General features: G+C 41.7%; 1 protein-coding gene across 2 annotated transcripts; it reads left to right on the forward strand.

Moving 5' to 3' along the window:
• The first annotated feature begins 7,316 nt into the window (after positions 1-7,316).
• Positions 7,317-13,561, forward strand: BIRC7 (baculoviral IAP repeat containing 7). 2 transcript variants are annotated; one of them, XM_051803144.1, is made up of 7 exons: positions 7,320-7,836; positions 9,745-9,844; positions 10,441-10,522; positions 10,613-10,658; positions 11,603-11,821; positions 12,686-12,751; positions 13,258-13,561. In XM_051803144.1, exons 1-7 carry the CDS (start codon positions 7,386-7,388, stop codon positions 13,458-13,460), a joined length of 1,167 nt encoding a protein of 388 aa, XP_051659104.1. In that variant the 5' UTR covers positions 7,320-7,385; the 3' UTR covers positions 13,461-13,561. The 2 variants fall into 2 exon arrangements, with proteins under 2 accessions (XP_051659103.1, XP_051659104.1); XM_051803143.1 differs by lacking the exon at positions 11,603-11,821 and having other exon boundaries at positions 7,317-7,836.
• The last annotated feature ends 780 nt before the right edge of the window (positions 13,562-14,341 follow it).

Genomic DNA, 14,341 nt, shown 5'->3' on the forward strand with positions numbered 1-14,341 from the left:
AGAATTTAAAGGGATTTTATGCAGCCCTCTCTCCTACGAACAGGGAGGAAAATAAAATATTGCCGTGCTGGAATCATCTCCCTCCTGCGCCTCACACCCCCGTGGAATGTTACCAAAAAAAGGACCCAGCGTTCATTTCCATCATTTTAGGGTGGAGAATAAAAACAGACACACGGAGAAATTGTATCTGTTCTTCTCTCTCTCTCGTGTCACTGCCACATTTTTTGTGAAAAACGTGAGGAGGGAAATCATATGCAAAGAGTGTGGCCTGTGAACAGATCCCATCTGACATCAGCGTCACACAGGCTGTTCTCTGCAAGACAAGGAGCTCAGCGGAGCAACAACTGAGCGCCAGGACTCTCCCGTGTCTCCCTCTTCATCTTCATGGTTGGCAACTCACTCTTGCTCCTATGATTCTTGATGGCTGGTTTTCCACCAATTAAAAAGCAGGACGAGCTCCATTAGAGTCATAACAATGCCTGACAAGTCCTTCTTTGAAGGTAATTTACTGACTGAATGGTGGAAGGTGCTTCGGTCACAAGTGGATCGCAATCTCTTCTGAGGAGTTGTTAGTTTAACTTGTGAGCAGTTTGGAGCAGCAATGCCACTCAGTTTACACGAGGCTACATGTTTTCTGTTCCTGTACCTCCTGGCTTTGGGTAGATAGAGGGAATAGAGCCCAAATGTGAGGCTCCTCCATGTCAGAATCAGAAGGAATTAGGAAATGGTCAGTCAGCGAGAGGGAGAGGCAGGAGCAGAGAGGAAGGAGAAGCACAACTGATCTTTGGGGAAACCTGCCCGATGCTACTTAGAAAGGGAGGAAGAAAGGGAGTATCATTCATGTTTTCCATGCTCACTGTGGGAATTGTACTTAGCCCTACATTTCTCTCCAGAAACTGTAATTCCCTCCACTTGCTCTTTGGATCTTTAGATTGTTGATCTGCTGCAAACTGAAAACAGTTCATTCAATTTGGGCCAGTATTGAATTTTTAAAATTTTTTTTTTGAAGTTTTCAGAATGTTGTGGGAAACAAACGAAAAAAAATGGCAACAAATAATAGGTGGGGTTTGGGTTTGTTCTTCATTTCTTTTTTTTTTCCCTTATGGTGTTTATGTTCACTGGAAAAGATGGGAAGGGATAGAAAGCCAAATAAAGAGGGAAATAAAAGACCCTTGAAAAAGGAACTCAAATTTGTCAGCTCCAAAAGCCATTTAATGAAATAAAAAAGGAAGTGTTTTCTACAAACACTTACCTTTTCAAAAAGCATTGAACCATTTTCAACCCACTTTTCAATAGAAGAAATAGCTTTTAAAATAGGCTGGACACTGAAATCATGAAGTTATGAAAGGATTTTCCTCATTCCAAGGAAGGGGCATGTTTGCTTTTCTTTCAAATCACAATAGGATTTTAAGGCCAGTTCCTCCAGTGATTTTTTGAGTATCTGCTGTGCTTTGCAGATTTTCCTTTTGATATGTACTGTGTTCTGTTCTGTGGGCTGGTGTATTAATAGGATTGGATTTGAAGCACTTTCATGAATCATGTTGCAAGCTACATTTAGCTATTTCTAGCTATTACAATACATAAAGTTTTGAGGCAATCAAATGACATGGCAGGGGAGGCCAGGAGAAAGAACTAGGGCAGGAGATTGAAAGAGTTGAATCCTTAGGAAATCACAAGATGGGTATCTGTTACTCACCTGTGCATTAGTTCTGGCAGTCTGTATTTATAGTATGTGTACTTTTTACAAGAGCATGCAGTGATAGGACAAAGGGGAATGGTTTTAAAGTAAAAGAGGAGAGATTTAGATTCACTGTTAGGAAGACATTCTTTATTCAGATGGTGGTAAGACCCTGCCACAGGTTGTGGCTGCCCCATCCCTGGAAATGTCCAAGGCCAGGTTGGACAGGGCTTGGAGCAATCTGGTCTAGTGGAAGGTGTTCCTGTCCATGGCAGGGGGTTGGAATGAGATGGTGTTTAAGGTCCCTTCCAACCCAAACTATTTTGTGATTCTTTGATTTACTTCACAGCAACATTTTTCAGAATTAGTGATTGTTAATGTTTGGAGCAATAAATCATTTAGTATTATTAATGTGTTAAATTTGTTTTTCATTATTATTGAAAAGTCCCCCGAGAGAAGTGCAGCGAGGAAGACATTGCTAGGCAGAGAAGATCCCTTTAGATGTAAAACTGTGGGAAAAGAAAGAACCTTGGGCTGGATGAAACAGCGAAGTGAGACTTCTGAGCTTTGCCCTAAGGGAATGACTTTGTGTTTGTCCCAGGGGTGACCAGTCACTTTTCACTGTGTCTTGTCATTATTCACTGGGTTGGATCCTTTTGCTTGTCCACAGTGGAGTTGTTTTATGGATGTTGTGGAGCTCTGTGTCAAGAGCCAGCGATGTGCTTTGGTCCCTCAGCGCTGCACTGGGAGGCAGCTGAGCAGTCAGGCACCCTCCCGGATTTCACTGTGGCAGGAACAGTGACAGCAGCTCCCTGGAGAGCAGGAGAGTGCAGGTGCTTTGCTGCAGGATGAGACCAGCTGGCCCTTCGGTGTGAAGGAAGCTGAAGGACGACAGACAAAGAAGAGGCAACCAGAAGAGGGGAAGCAAGGCCCTAAATGCAGAAACAGCAGCAATCATCTACTTCTAGGGCTACAAATGTAATGATTTTGTCTACTCTGCTTCAGGCTGGAAAGCAGTTATATCACAAAGTCTGAATGTTTTGTTCTGAAAAATGGATCCTTGTCTTCATAGTGGTTAACAGTGGTTCTGAGCAAGTGAGAATAGCAATTATGTCATAAATTTGTTTGATATCCAGCTCCTTTACACACCAGTTGCAGTGGCAAGCTGTGGCACCTCTATCTGTGTTCCAGCCTGTTTCTTTGTTTATGCCAACTGATACCTTTTTCCCCCTGCTATAAAAGCCTCTTTCCTCAGTAAACGCTTAATTTATTGATGAAAGCACATTAGTCTTCCTCTAGCTAACCCACATGGAACAGCTTCATCCCCTTACAGCTGTGTAGCACCTCGAGGTTAGAGATGCTGAATTCTGCTGGAGTTTTTCCAGGGTCTCCAGTCACTTCAGCCCTTTCTAGCTCTTCATCATGCTGTCTCCAGCTATATTTTGGCCCTTGTATTTATTGATTGCTTTCCTTCCAAATCACGTTGATGTTAGTAAACATATTTTTGATTAATTATGTTTATATTCTTTTCTTCATCGAGTGTTTCAAATCACTGTCTAGTGATGGCACTGTTGATCATTATCACTGAGCTATCCTGGACTCCTGATTGATGTTTACTGATTCCCACATTTGTTTGTCATTAGCTCACGACACTCTTCGTTTTAAGAAGCATTCGGAAGTTCAGTAGGACATCTTAATTCTCTGAAAAGGGACTAAAAATGTATATGACTTGCTAAAAAAGGTCAGTATTAGCTGCATACAACACATTACTGAATATGTTACTTGCTCTCCAAATTTTGGTGTGCTATAATAAACTCCCCATCATTTATACACAGTGACTTATTTTTACTTGCTCTCAGCACCATACTTGATGTCACTTCATCTTCTTCTGCTATGATCATCTCACCAGTCCTCCTGAGCTTTGCTTTGTTGGTGAAACGTTCTCCCCAAAATCACAAGTGTATCCCCATATAAAACCAACCTTAAACCTGTCTTGAAGCTTCTATGATGGGAGAATGTTGTGTATACAGAGAAAAAACCCTAATAATCCCTGCCAGAATCAGTCAAATGCTGTCAATTAACTAACACAGAAGGTGCTTTTGAGCTCCTATGAGATTTATACAGCTTTTCCCTCTTTAACAGTCACACTGGGGGCTACCCAGTGCACCTCTCAAGGTCACCTGTGGGAAGGCAGGTGGTTACAGGCAGCCCAAGATGTGTTCATTGCTTGTAAAATGCTTCATAAGACCAAAATTATCAATAATTTTATAAATTAACAAGTGATTTGCTAGAACCCATCAGCAGTCCCCAAACAGCCTCTGTAGGAGGGATTTTGCTAAATCTGGATCTTAGGTTTTTAGGACATATCCTTCAAAAATCAACATAGAATTAGAAAGAACAGGATCCGTGGAGCAGAAGAGAATGTGCAATTATCTTTATATGTATTTTATTACATATAAATTCATTAAGGACAAAAAAACCCCCAACACATTCGCTGGTTACAAGATTCTGTAAATGTTGTATATGAGCACTGCCCTCTACTGCTCAGGGACTTTCATTAAAGAGCATTTAATTAAAAAAAAACCAGCACTGTTCTTTGTAATGAAAATATTTGTATAGACTTGCCTGTAACAAAAAGGACTCTGGATCTTTTTATTCAAAGAAAAATCCTAAATTATCATTTTTTATAAACTGAAACCACCTGTGTTCTTATGTTTGCACAGAGAACTGATGTTTTGTCAAGCACACATCTTAGAATAAGCTTCATCTCTCAGGCAGAAATGTGGTAAATGAAAATGCATTTTCAAGTAATTGCGGCCTTCAAAACTACCTTTAAAATCTTCCATTCTGAATTGTGACCACAGGAAGGCAAAGGAATAGGAAGATTTCAAAATATGAAAATGCAATGGCAGCAAAAGAGCGTTGATCCCAAAGTAAAGCCAAGGCAATCTGTTCAAGCTGTCTTGAGAAAATTCTTCTTGCTATTTATCCGTTAATTTTACAGTACATTTTCTTAAGAAATGTAAGGTGCAAAACACACATGTGAGAGCAAGTTGAAAAAAATGCAGAAATACTGTTATTAGAGTCTCAGCAGGAAGATGGGAGTCACTGTATCATAGGAACCAAGATGTCATGCCTGGCACTCTTCTTGGTTTTAACAGGATCCCAAGACTTAGTTGCTATTATTATTTTCATGAAGGACCCAAAAGGTTTCTTCCTGGAGAAAGTTCAAGCTTATCTTTTTACTCTTCCCTGATGACCCCCACACTAATTAAGATCAAATGTGAACTCATTAGCCAATAGGGAATTTCAGCCCAAAACCCAGCCAATAGGGGAAAACAAAGCATTAGAAATAGCCTCTGAGGCAGCTGGGTTTACTTCCACCAAGGAAAAATTTCTGCTTGTTTGAAAGAGTCTTTGCTGTTGTTGGGAAGAGACTTGTGTGAAGCTTGTGGAGTTGAGAGAGTTTTAGTTCATGGAAGTGTTCTGGAGTTTTGTTCTCAGGTTGCAGGTAAAGTTGGTGGTTTGGGGTTGGTTTTAATAATTTTATTTTCATTGTGTAATTGTAAGGAAGTGTTGATATGAGCTGTAATGTTGCTTTGGCTTTATATTAATGTGTAAGTAGTGGGTTGTGTGAGAATGTTGGCTTTTAGTGGTGTTGTAACTATTTTAAATGTTAACTTGAAGAGCCTTATTAGCCAAGCTAATGAATTTTCTGCAGAGCATATAAGTGTCTTCAGTGCAAGTAAACCATAATGGGGTTCTTCATAAGCTAAAGATAAATATATTTTTTCTCTGATATTGCATTTCTCATTTATATAAAAAAAGAAGGTTTTGGTGGAAGAAATAATTTTGGTCTTGTTCTGCCACGAAACTTGCTCTGATGTGTATTTCCGAAGTGGAAGTAGGCTGAGAACTTGTTCATTGTGTAGGTGAAACCCAGCATTTGTTGTAGCTCAAGAGTTATAGCTTTTGTTTTGTTAGGGCTCAATACGAGAGCAGCACTGACTGTGGAGCTGTGCCTGATGAACAAGCCTCTCTGTTGTTTCTCTGTGTTCTGAGAGCAAAATCTGCTGTGCAGGCTGATAAAAACTGTGTGCTCCTCAGTTTGCTTAGCTTGCAAATTCTGCTGGGTATCAGGGACTTAATGGCTTTGGTTTTTTTCTTTTTGTATGGATTTTTCTCTATACCAGTGACATAGTTCTTGAGTAACCACTTTATTGTGTTAAATAAAGCTCAGTTTCTGAAACTTTAGAGCTGCTTCCTGCAACTCTGCTTTCTGTCACCATAGAAGAAAATTCTAGTTGCTAATAAATTTTCTCTTCCTTGCTACCTTTCACTGTGAGATGTATATGGTTGAGCAAGCTTTTGCTCTTAGAATCTCACTAAATGTGTAATACCTATGGAGGATGGATTTATTAACTCTGGCTGCGGTCTGGTGACTAAAATGCCCTCTAAAGTTTGTTTTTGCTCCCTAAATGTGCTGCAGCACTTCGTTAAGAGGAAGAATAATTCAGAGATATACTGCTTTGAGTGTTTCTTAAGCCCCTTCATGGTCCTTGTGATGGTTTTTACTGCAGAGTAGCTGCTACACAGGTGGTCTCCACTTGTTTGTATTTTATTCTGTGCCTATTCTGAAGAGTGCACTGCTGTAGTTATCTTAATGTGCTGTACCAACTTTGAAACCCCATAGGTTTTTAGGGTGCTTATTTATATTTTTTTGCTTGTATTTCCTTATATTTGCCTGTGTGATGTTTTGGGGTCTGTGTGCTTATAATGCCTAGCCCCGATAACCAGTAGGTAATTTTCACCTCCTTGGGATGAACTTACCTGTTGAGTTAGGTGGTGAAAGGATCTTCAGGGCAATAAATTAAAAAAAAAAAAAAGTTGATTGCATCTACCAGTTAATCACACACTTCAATCCAAAGGAATTCCTTTGATGTAACTTGTTAAATTGTTCCTTATTTTCAGTTGTGCTATTGTATGGCATTTTGAGTGTGTCTTTGCCAGCCATGTGCACCTAATTATTTTAGGCTATCCCCTGGGGAAGCCCTTTCATAGAGGTATTTCTAGATATTCACTGTTTAATTAGGACAATACAATTATGAAAAATCTACTGATTTGTGTAGTGTTTGGCCGTAAACTGGAGTTGATGAGACACTTTTTGTTTGGGTGTGGCTGTTCTCTGCTTTGTTATGGCATGCCTGCTGAAATCTGCTTTTAGGAATAAAAAAATTTTAATAGTAGTTTAAAGGCTGATCAAAATGACTGGGGATTTATCTCACAGATCAGATGCCTAAAGCTGGATTGGCTCAGCTTGGGAGGCAGCACAGGTTATGCCCTCCCCCTCCACTCTGTGTTCCATCTCTCCTATAAATTGGCAGGGGGGCTCTGAAAGTGCTGGTCCCTTCCCATCAGACACTAGTGAGGGCTCAGCAAAAGTTCAACAGCAAAGTACAGAAGCACCAGCTCTGCGTTTGGGCTGCAATTCCGAAACAAGCTCAGCTTTGTCCAGACCAGGAGCTTTCTGGAATATACACGGGGATGAGGAACAAATAACGCAGGGTGAGAGCTGCCTGACGCTGGGAACCCAGCTGACTGCTCTGGGATTTCTCATCCTCTCTTTCAGAACAGGGCCATGGGGGACGCGGCACCGGCCGAGGGGACGGAGCGCGGGGCTGCCTCTTCCCAGCTCTTCGATTCCAGCATGAGGAGCATGGCGAGGAGACTCAGGACTTTCCGGCGGTGGCCACGCACCTCACCTGTGTCCCCCCGAGATCTGGTCGAGGCTGGGTTCTTCTACGTGGGTCCCAGGGATGAAGTGCAGTGCTTCTGCTGCGGGGGCGTCCTGAAGGACTGGAGAGCCGGGGACTGCCCCATAATAGAGCACCTGAATTTCTTCCCTTCCTGTAAATACATTTGTGGTGAGGATGTTGGGAACCAAGAGATGCTGTCTTTTCAGGAGATCTTTGACACTGTGGATGGGCAGTTCCTCAGTCTCTTGCAGGGGATAGTCAGTGAGGAGACAGCCCTGCCCAATGAACCAGAATACCCAGAGATGGTCACAGAGGAGATGAGACTCTCTACCTTTGAGAACTGGCCACAAAATTCTGACGTTCGTCCAGAGCAACTGGCCAGTGCAGGGTTCTTTTACACAGGTAGGTACCCTGGGGAGATATTCTTAACTCTTATTCAAGTTAACTTTTGAAAGTTGCACTATGTTTTATTGCTTTTACAAATGCTTGCAAATATGTGTGTTATAGTTAGAAACCGCATTCTTCCTTCAGAATGTGCTGTTTCACTTGCTGCTTGTGCAAAATTTACTTCAACTTTAACTCCTGTTTGAGTAATGAGGGGTCCACTAGTAAGTGAATTCCCTTGCCAGCATGAGTGGAGAAAGTGATGTGTTTTGAACAAATGTTTTACTGGAAGAAAAGTGTGTGCTTTAAGATCCATTGAGCTTGTTTATTAGTTGCACTTCTAAAAGGACTTGAGGAGCTTGCTTGGCGTGCCATATTTTCTATAAGGTGTCTTACACTGAAGCCTTCTCTTCTCAAACCCCCAAATCTGAGTGAAATCTGTAGGTAGTCAGCCCATCTGGCTGTCACTGTGAGTTGTTGCTCTAAGAACTCCAGATTTGTAATTCAGAAATAAGATACTAATTTTTTAGTAAAATAGGCAATATTTCTTGTAATGACATGCATGTGAATATCAATATAACATTATTGTTTCCCTTTGAGAAGGCTTTGCTTATTAGGTAATAGTTTTAAAGAAATATTCCCCTTTGGATTGACCAATCAGAGGAAATATTTACACTATGTTAATGCTTGACTGCAATTAAATATTGAGGGGAGTCCTTCTGGTTTTTGGAAGCTAATAATTTAGGGATACTTGTGTGTTACTAGTGTGATGACTTTGATATGAAGGAATCTATTTGTTTTTGCATGTGAAACTGAGATATGGAAGGAAGTCACAGGCAGGTTCTATAAACTAAAGGTCCCTAAGCAGAAACAAACCTGAACACCCTGAACACTTCAGAATCACTGTTGAAGTACGATTGAATTCTCCCTTTCTCCACTTATTTAAGTAGCATTTGTTGGTAAAGATGGTAGCGGGGAAAAAAAACAGCCTTAAATATTGTGATAGCTGGGAAAATCTGAGCTGTCAGTGACAGGGATGTAGGAAAGCCCAAGTACCTGCCCTTCTGTTCTTTCAGCTTGAGTTGGAAGAAGTGACAGGTTAGTTTGCTAGTACATCTCAATTTCTGCAAGGTTTTCACTCAAACTGCATAACCCAAATCTTGCTATAAATCCAACTAAAAAGCTGTGTTCTGTGTTAGATTTATCACTTTCAGAGCTGCTTGATAGCCCAGCACAGACTTACTCTGGGGACTCATTAGGCACAGCAGTCTCACATGGCACTCCCCAGCAGTCCCCTGACCTGGAGAACTCTGGAACCGAGCACTGAGTGAAGCCAAACATGAGTGCTTGGGAGATCATGCCTGTGACCCAAGCTCACTGGCAGCCTTTACTGACATTGTTTCAGTGTCCTCAGGGCAGGGCACTTATCTGCAGTTCTTCTTAATGGTGTTTGGATTTTTTCCCCCTGTGATTTCTCTGAAGAGAAGCACAGAGCAGGCAGGGACCACGTTGTGGCAAGTTCTTATACCTGTGGGATGGAATCTGTGTACACTGCCTGCCTGTGCCTGCTGGTTATGGCAGATTGTGGTTAGTGAACAGTGTGTTTATAGGTATAACTACCTACAGTTCTACTCTAAATAGGGTGGAGGAGGGATTGGGTAAGGTGTGTGTGAACACATGGGAGCTCAGGTGCTCACATTCATGCTGCCTGTTAGCTTGTGACCCAGGTCTGGAATCATCTCAACCAGCTGCAGCTCTGGGAATTCAAACTGATTTCCTGCCCCTGCACTGTGCTGGTAAATTGTCACGTGTTCATCTGTTCTGTCAGCCTGTGCTTTGTGCTCAGTCCCTCCCCAGGTTCTCCTCCAGGGTCAGTAGAGCACCCAGTGTCTCAGATATAAAATAACCTCTTGATATCCCTTTCAGGACGAGGTGATGTAGTGAGATGCTTTTACTGTGATGGAGGTGTGAGGAGCTGGTCGTTCGGAGATGATCCTTGGAGGGAACATGCCAAATGGTATCCAGAGTAAGTCAGTCTGAGTTCACAAGTGCCCCTCACAGCAAGATCAAAAGATGGGTCATGCATTTTACACTGATAGATTTGGCTTTTTTTTTCCCATAGGCTAGAAATATTTAGAACCTCTCACTTTAAAAGCAAAATAAAATATTCAAGCTCAGGTAGCATGGCACAGTTCAGACCTGAGATTTTCTAATTTGACCCAGAGTTCACTATCTAAGAGTTCAATTAAAATCACTTTCTTTGACACAAAGTCAAACAGCTTTGATTACTACTACTCTGAGGTACAAAAATAAATGTATTGTAAACCTTGGGTTTCTTTAGCAGTTCTTATGGCTATTTTTCTGTGAACTGCTCTCTTATCACAGTTCTGTGGTCTATTCCAAAACATGAAGATTGAATTAAAGGGGAGGAATCATGAACTTCTTACTGTCAAGCTTTGTGCAGGAAGTGGGAGTGAGAAACCCCATGATACCCTATCTTTAATGAATATATAGCAGTTTTCTCATAACTCATACCACCCTTTGCTTCTAAAATGCAAACTACTCATGCTACTTTGACTTGAGAGATCCTGTACTAATATGTTTAAACCTCTCTACTTATAGGTGTGAATTTTTATTGCATTCAAAGGGGAGAGAATTTGTTAGCAGTGTTCAGGAGACCTTTTCTACCACCCTGCTAGCTCCAGTGAGTCATTATGTACTTTGTGTGTAGTAGATGGAGGTTTGGTAGATGGGGGAGTTTTGAACACATGCTTCTTTTTGTGTCATTTTTCAGAGGCGTTCCTGGGAGCAGACTGAACAGGATTCCCCTCCTTCCCAAGGTCAGTGCTGTGATTACATCTTCAGTGTTTCATCTTCTGTTGGAAGTGGTGTGGTCTCAGTTCTGCCACCCCACCCCAGCTACTGTGCACTCTGTAGACATGGTATTTGTGAGATGTTTTGATATTCCAGAAGCAGTTTCACTTTGTTTTTAGGAAAGTGTCTAGCTCAAGAAACAAAATTACTTGTTCTTGTGAGACCTCTTAGTCTAAGACCAGAGACACTTAGCTAGCCTGGATAATGGTGTGAGTTTTGAGTGTTTGCCCAATGTTCCTTTGACTTGTGCATGCTCTTGATGTTGTTGTCTGTCTGTAGAGTCTTTCACACTGCAACATTTTAAACAAGCTTGATAAGACACGAGAGAACAGCTAGAGGGTCTAGATGTTTGTGAAGCTGTTGATCCTGGGGATTATTCCCATTCATCAGTTGCTCCTGGAAATTTAAGCAGGTGAAATTTGGCTCCCATGAGCTTAAACAAGACTTAAGTCTTTGAACAGGCTGCCAGCTGAATTTCTTACTTCTGTTGTTACTGATGAATGGTTGAGCTAGACTGAGGTAGGAGACACTTCAATTGGGATGTTCCACTTGATATTCATGAAAACAATTTTAAGGCTTCTGTTCTGGGACGTGAAAACAAAGATAAGGATTCTGGACTGAGGCCAAACTTAGCTCACTGATAGAGGGAGACTTAGTTTACTGATACAGTGGAATAAACCATCCAAAATTATTCCCTGGGCTTTTATGAAATTGCTTTTGATTAACTTGCTTGTGAATTATGATTGGAAGCAAAAACTGTAAATCTGAATGTTAGTCTAGCTATATAGATATCTTGAGGAGTGTTTAAGAGTATATTAATACCAATTTATATATAATAGCTCTGGGGAATGGCACACTTGGGGCAAAAAGTTCTGCCTTCTTGGTAAAGTATCTGCTCGCTGCTTTACAGATCCTCTGAGTGCTTGGAAAGAGCTGGCTCATCCTTCTCAGGATCAGCGTAACATAGTGCACAATGTCCTGCAGATGGGCTTTGACCCCACTTGTGTGGCAAACCTGGTAGAGAATAAATTTGGGTTGACTGGGGCTTTCTACCTTTCTGAGTCTGAGCTGGTTTCAGATCTGCTGCAGCCGGGCCGGGCCGAGAGCGGCGGTGCCGTGGGAGGCAGAGGTAGGCCTGGCTCCACACCTGGTCTGGGGGGTGTCACCTCTTCCTTCACCCTGAGCCCTGCTGTGGTGTCTTGCAGGTCTGTCTTCTCTCTTCCTAGGCTGGAATTAAGAGGAGTAATGCCCACAAGCCTGCCTTTCTTGGGTAGGCTGAACAATGGGATTCTGATTTAAAGAAACCTGAAGGAGCTGTGGTTACTGGGTTATCAGTGACTATCTCTGCCTCCACTAGGCTCTGGTGTAGATATCTTCAATGGTTCCCACTGCCCTTAGACCTGCAGTAGCAGCTCCACAATGTGGAGATCTGTGCATGAATTCACATCTGATCCAGACAGAGGCAGCTGTCTGAAGCAAAGCTTCTAGGATGGATGATTACTCCAAACCTATTTAAAATTGGATCAATAAATTGATCAGAAACAGCCATACTACTTGTCTGGATGATATGTAGCTTCCTCAACTTATCTGTCTGTCTTGTTACCTGTTTTGTGGAGTCTGTTTACCAAGCGAGGTTTACTTGAAGGTGCAGTTTCCAAGGCTCCTGTCTCCATAGCATGGTCTGACATTTCTGGAGTTAACATGAAAAAGAGAAGTTCACAAAACTGAAAATGTGATTAAATAGTAGGAAAGCACAGCTGATGGCTCTTGCTGTCTGATAGATAAACCAGCTTTGAGGAGAGAATGTGATGTGGACATGCCTTGATATAGATGTTCACTTATATAGTGAGTGAGCACGTGAAATTAAGAGCAGAGTCAAGAGGTGTGTAGCCAAAGGCTCCTGAGATCCAAGATCCTTCATCTTTTCACACAGCACTGTCTGGAGAGGGAGACAAGGGTAGCATTTAATACCATCTTCTTCCTGGTTACACAGATCCTGTTCGGAGGGAGGCTGGAACATCAAGAGAAGAAATGCAATCTGTGCAGCAAAAGGAATCAGGTGCTCTGGGCTGACAGTGGTGGTGGAATTGAGCTTAGGCATAATTGTGATGAATTTAAGAATAATGGCATCAATAATAGTTATATTAATTGATTTTATTTTATTTTTTTTAATTCTGAAGGGGAGAATGTGCTTGCTTAAGTGGTACCTGCATTAGAAATTATTCAGGAATTAGAGTTTCACTGTGAATCAGACTGTTTAAAAAAAAAATCCAGTTTATTGGGATAATTTACATACCACAGTAAAGTGATGTTGATCTCTATCCCTGCTCAGTCCAGCATGTGTAGATAAACTGAACCTTGTGCAGATAAGCCAGGTTACAATGGCTGTAGTCTTCCAGTTTAAATGAACCTTGCCTGAAAGGTACTTTTGCCATGTCCACAGTCAGTCTCTGAACAAAACAACAAACAAGTTGCAGTGTGACTTCCTAAGCTGCCAGGACTGGCACTCTGGAGCTGTGAGAATATTAACAGTTTGGGCTTTTTTTTTTTTCCTTTCTGGTAAAGATGAGTCTCAGCTGAGCACAGAAGAACAGCTCCGCCGCCTGCAAGAGGAAAGGATGTGCAAAGTGTGCCTGGACAGAGATGTGTCTGTTGTGTTTGTTCCCTGTGGCCACCTGGTAGCTTGTAGAGACTGTGCCCTCAATCTGAGGTTGTGTCCCATCTGCAGAGCTGTCATCCAGGGCAGTGTGAGGACTTTCATGTCCTGAGCCGTGATGCACCCAAAGGGAAAGATAAGTCTATACAGCTCACTGATAACACAGCAGAGGAAGAAAATCACTAAATAGATTGATGCTGGAGCAGTTTTATTTGCAGGGTATCTTGGCATATGTGTAAAAACTCACTAAATGTGCCTCCTGTGCACAGTGTTTCTAGGAGGAGTTGCTGGTTTGCTGTACTGTTGCTGTAGGACTGTTCCAGAAAAACTCTGCTGGGTTCTTTTCTCCTCCAAAGAGAGGCTTTTGTTGACAGACTCTCCTCCAAATTCCTGTGTTCTCAAATGAATCTTTGCTCTGTGTTGAAATCAAAGGCTGTTTTTAGTAGGCTCTCTGGTTCTTTTTCACACATTTAGCAGTTGTTTAGAGGTTATTCTGCTAGGGCTTCCTTCAGTAAGTTTGAGTGAAAATGGGTTTTTTTGTATACAAAATGCATTCCATTGAGACAAGAATACTCAGCAGCAATGTGTTGTGGGAGGGGGAGAGTCTAACTTTTTCTTCTGAGCTCTTTCCTGTCCTCCTCTCTTTTTTTTTTTGCTGAATTTTCAACAATTGATGGCAGGTTTTACTGGTACTCAAATCTGCATAACTAAGTGGAAAAGCCTGGCCTGTAGTAGACTCTCCAACCTCTTTACTCTCAATTGCCCTCCCCAGGTGAAAGACTCTGCTCAGGGTCACTATGGTCTCCTGGAAGCTTCTCATGGAGCTCTTCCCTGGTTGTTGGGTACTATCCTACTAAAAGATAGCTATGGAAACTTACCTTTTTAGGACTTCTGTTTGCTGGCTAAACTGGTCATTCTTATTTAAAATGGAATATTCTATCATTAGCCAAAAAGAATAAGTTTTGTCTATACTATAGCTTGTTCACTGAAGGG

Source organism: Manacus candei, unplaced genomic scaffold, assembly GCF_025592945.1.
Source record: "Manacus candei isolate 608988 ecotype Guabito, Panama unplaced genomic scaffold, ASM2559294v1 h1tg000057l, whole genome shotgun sequence".
NCBI lineage: Eukaryota > Metazoa > Chordata > Aves > Passeriformes > Pipridae > Manacus > Manacus candei.

Excerpts from the sequence above, each read along its gene's own strand:
- BIRC7 (XM_051803144.1), top strand. The coding sequence starts at position 7,386 with ATGAGGAGCATGGCGAGGAGACTCAGGACTTTCCGGCGGTGGCCACGC. Across the intron at positions 7,837-9,744 it reads TGCAGGGTTCTTTTACACAG|GACGAGGTGATGTAGTGAGA; the intron begins GTAGGTACCCTG and ends TATCCCTTTCAG. Across the intron at positions 10,659-11,602 it reads GGATTCCCCTCCTTCCCAAG|ATCCTCTGAGTGCTTGGAAA; the intron begins GTCAGTGCTGTG and ends GCTGCTTTACAG.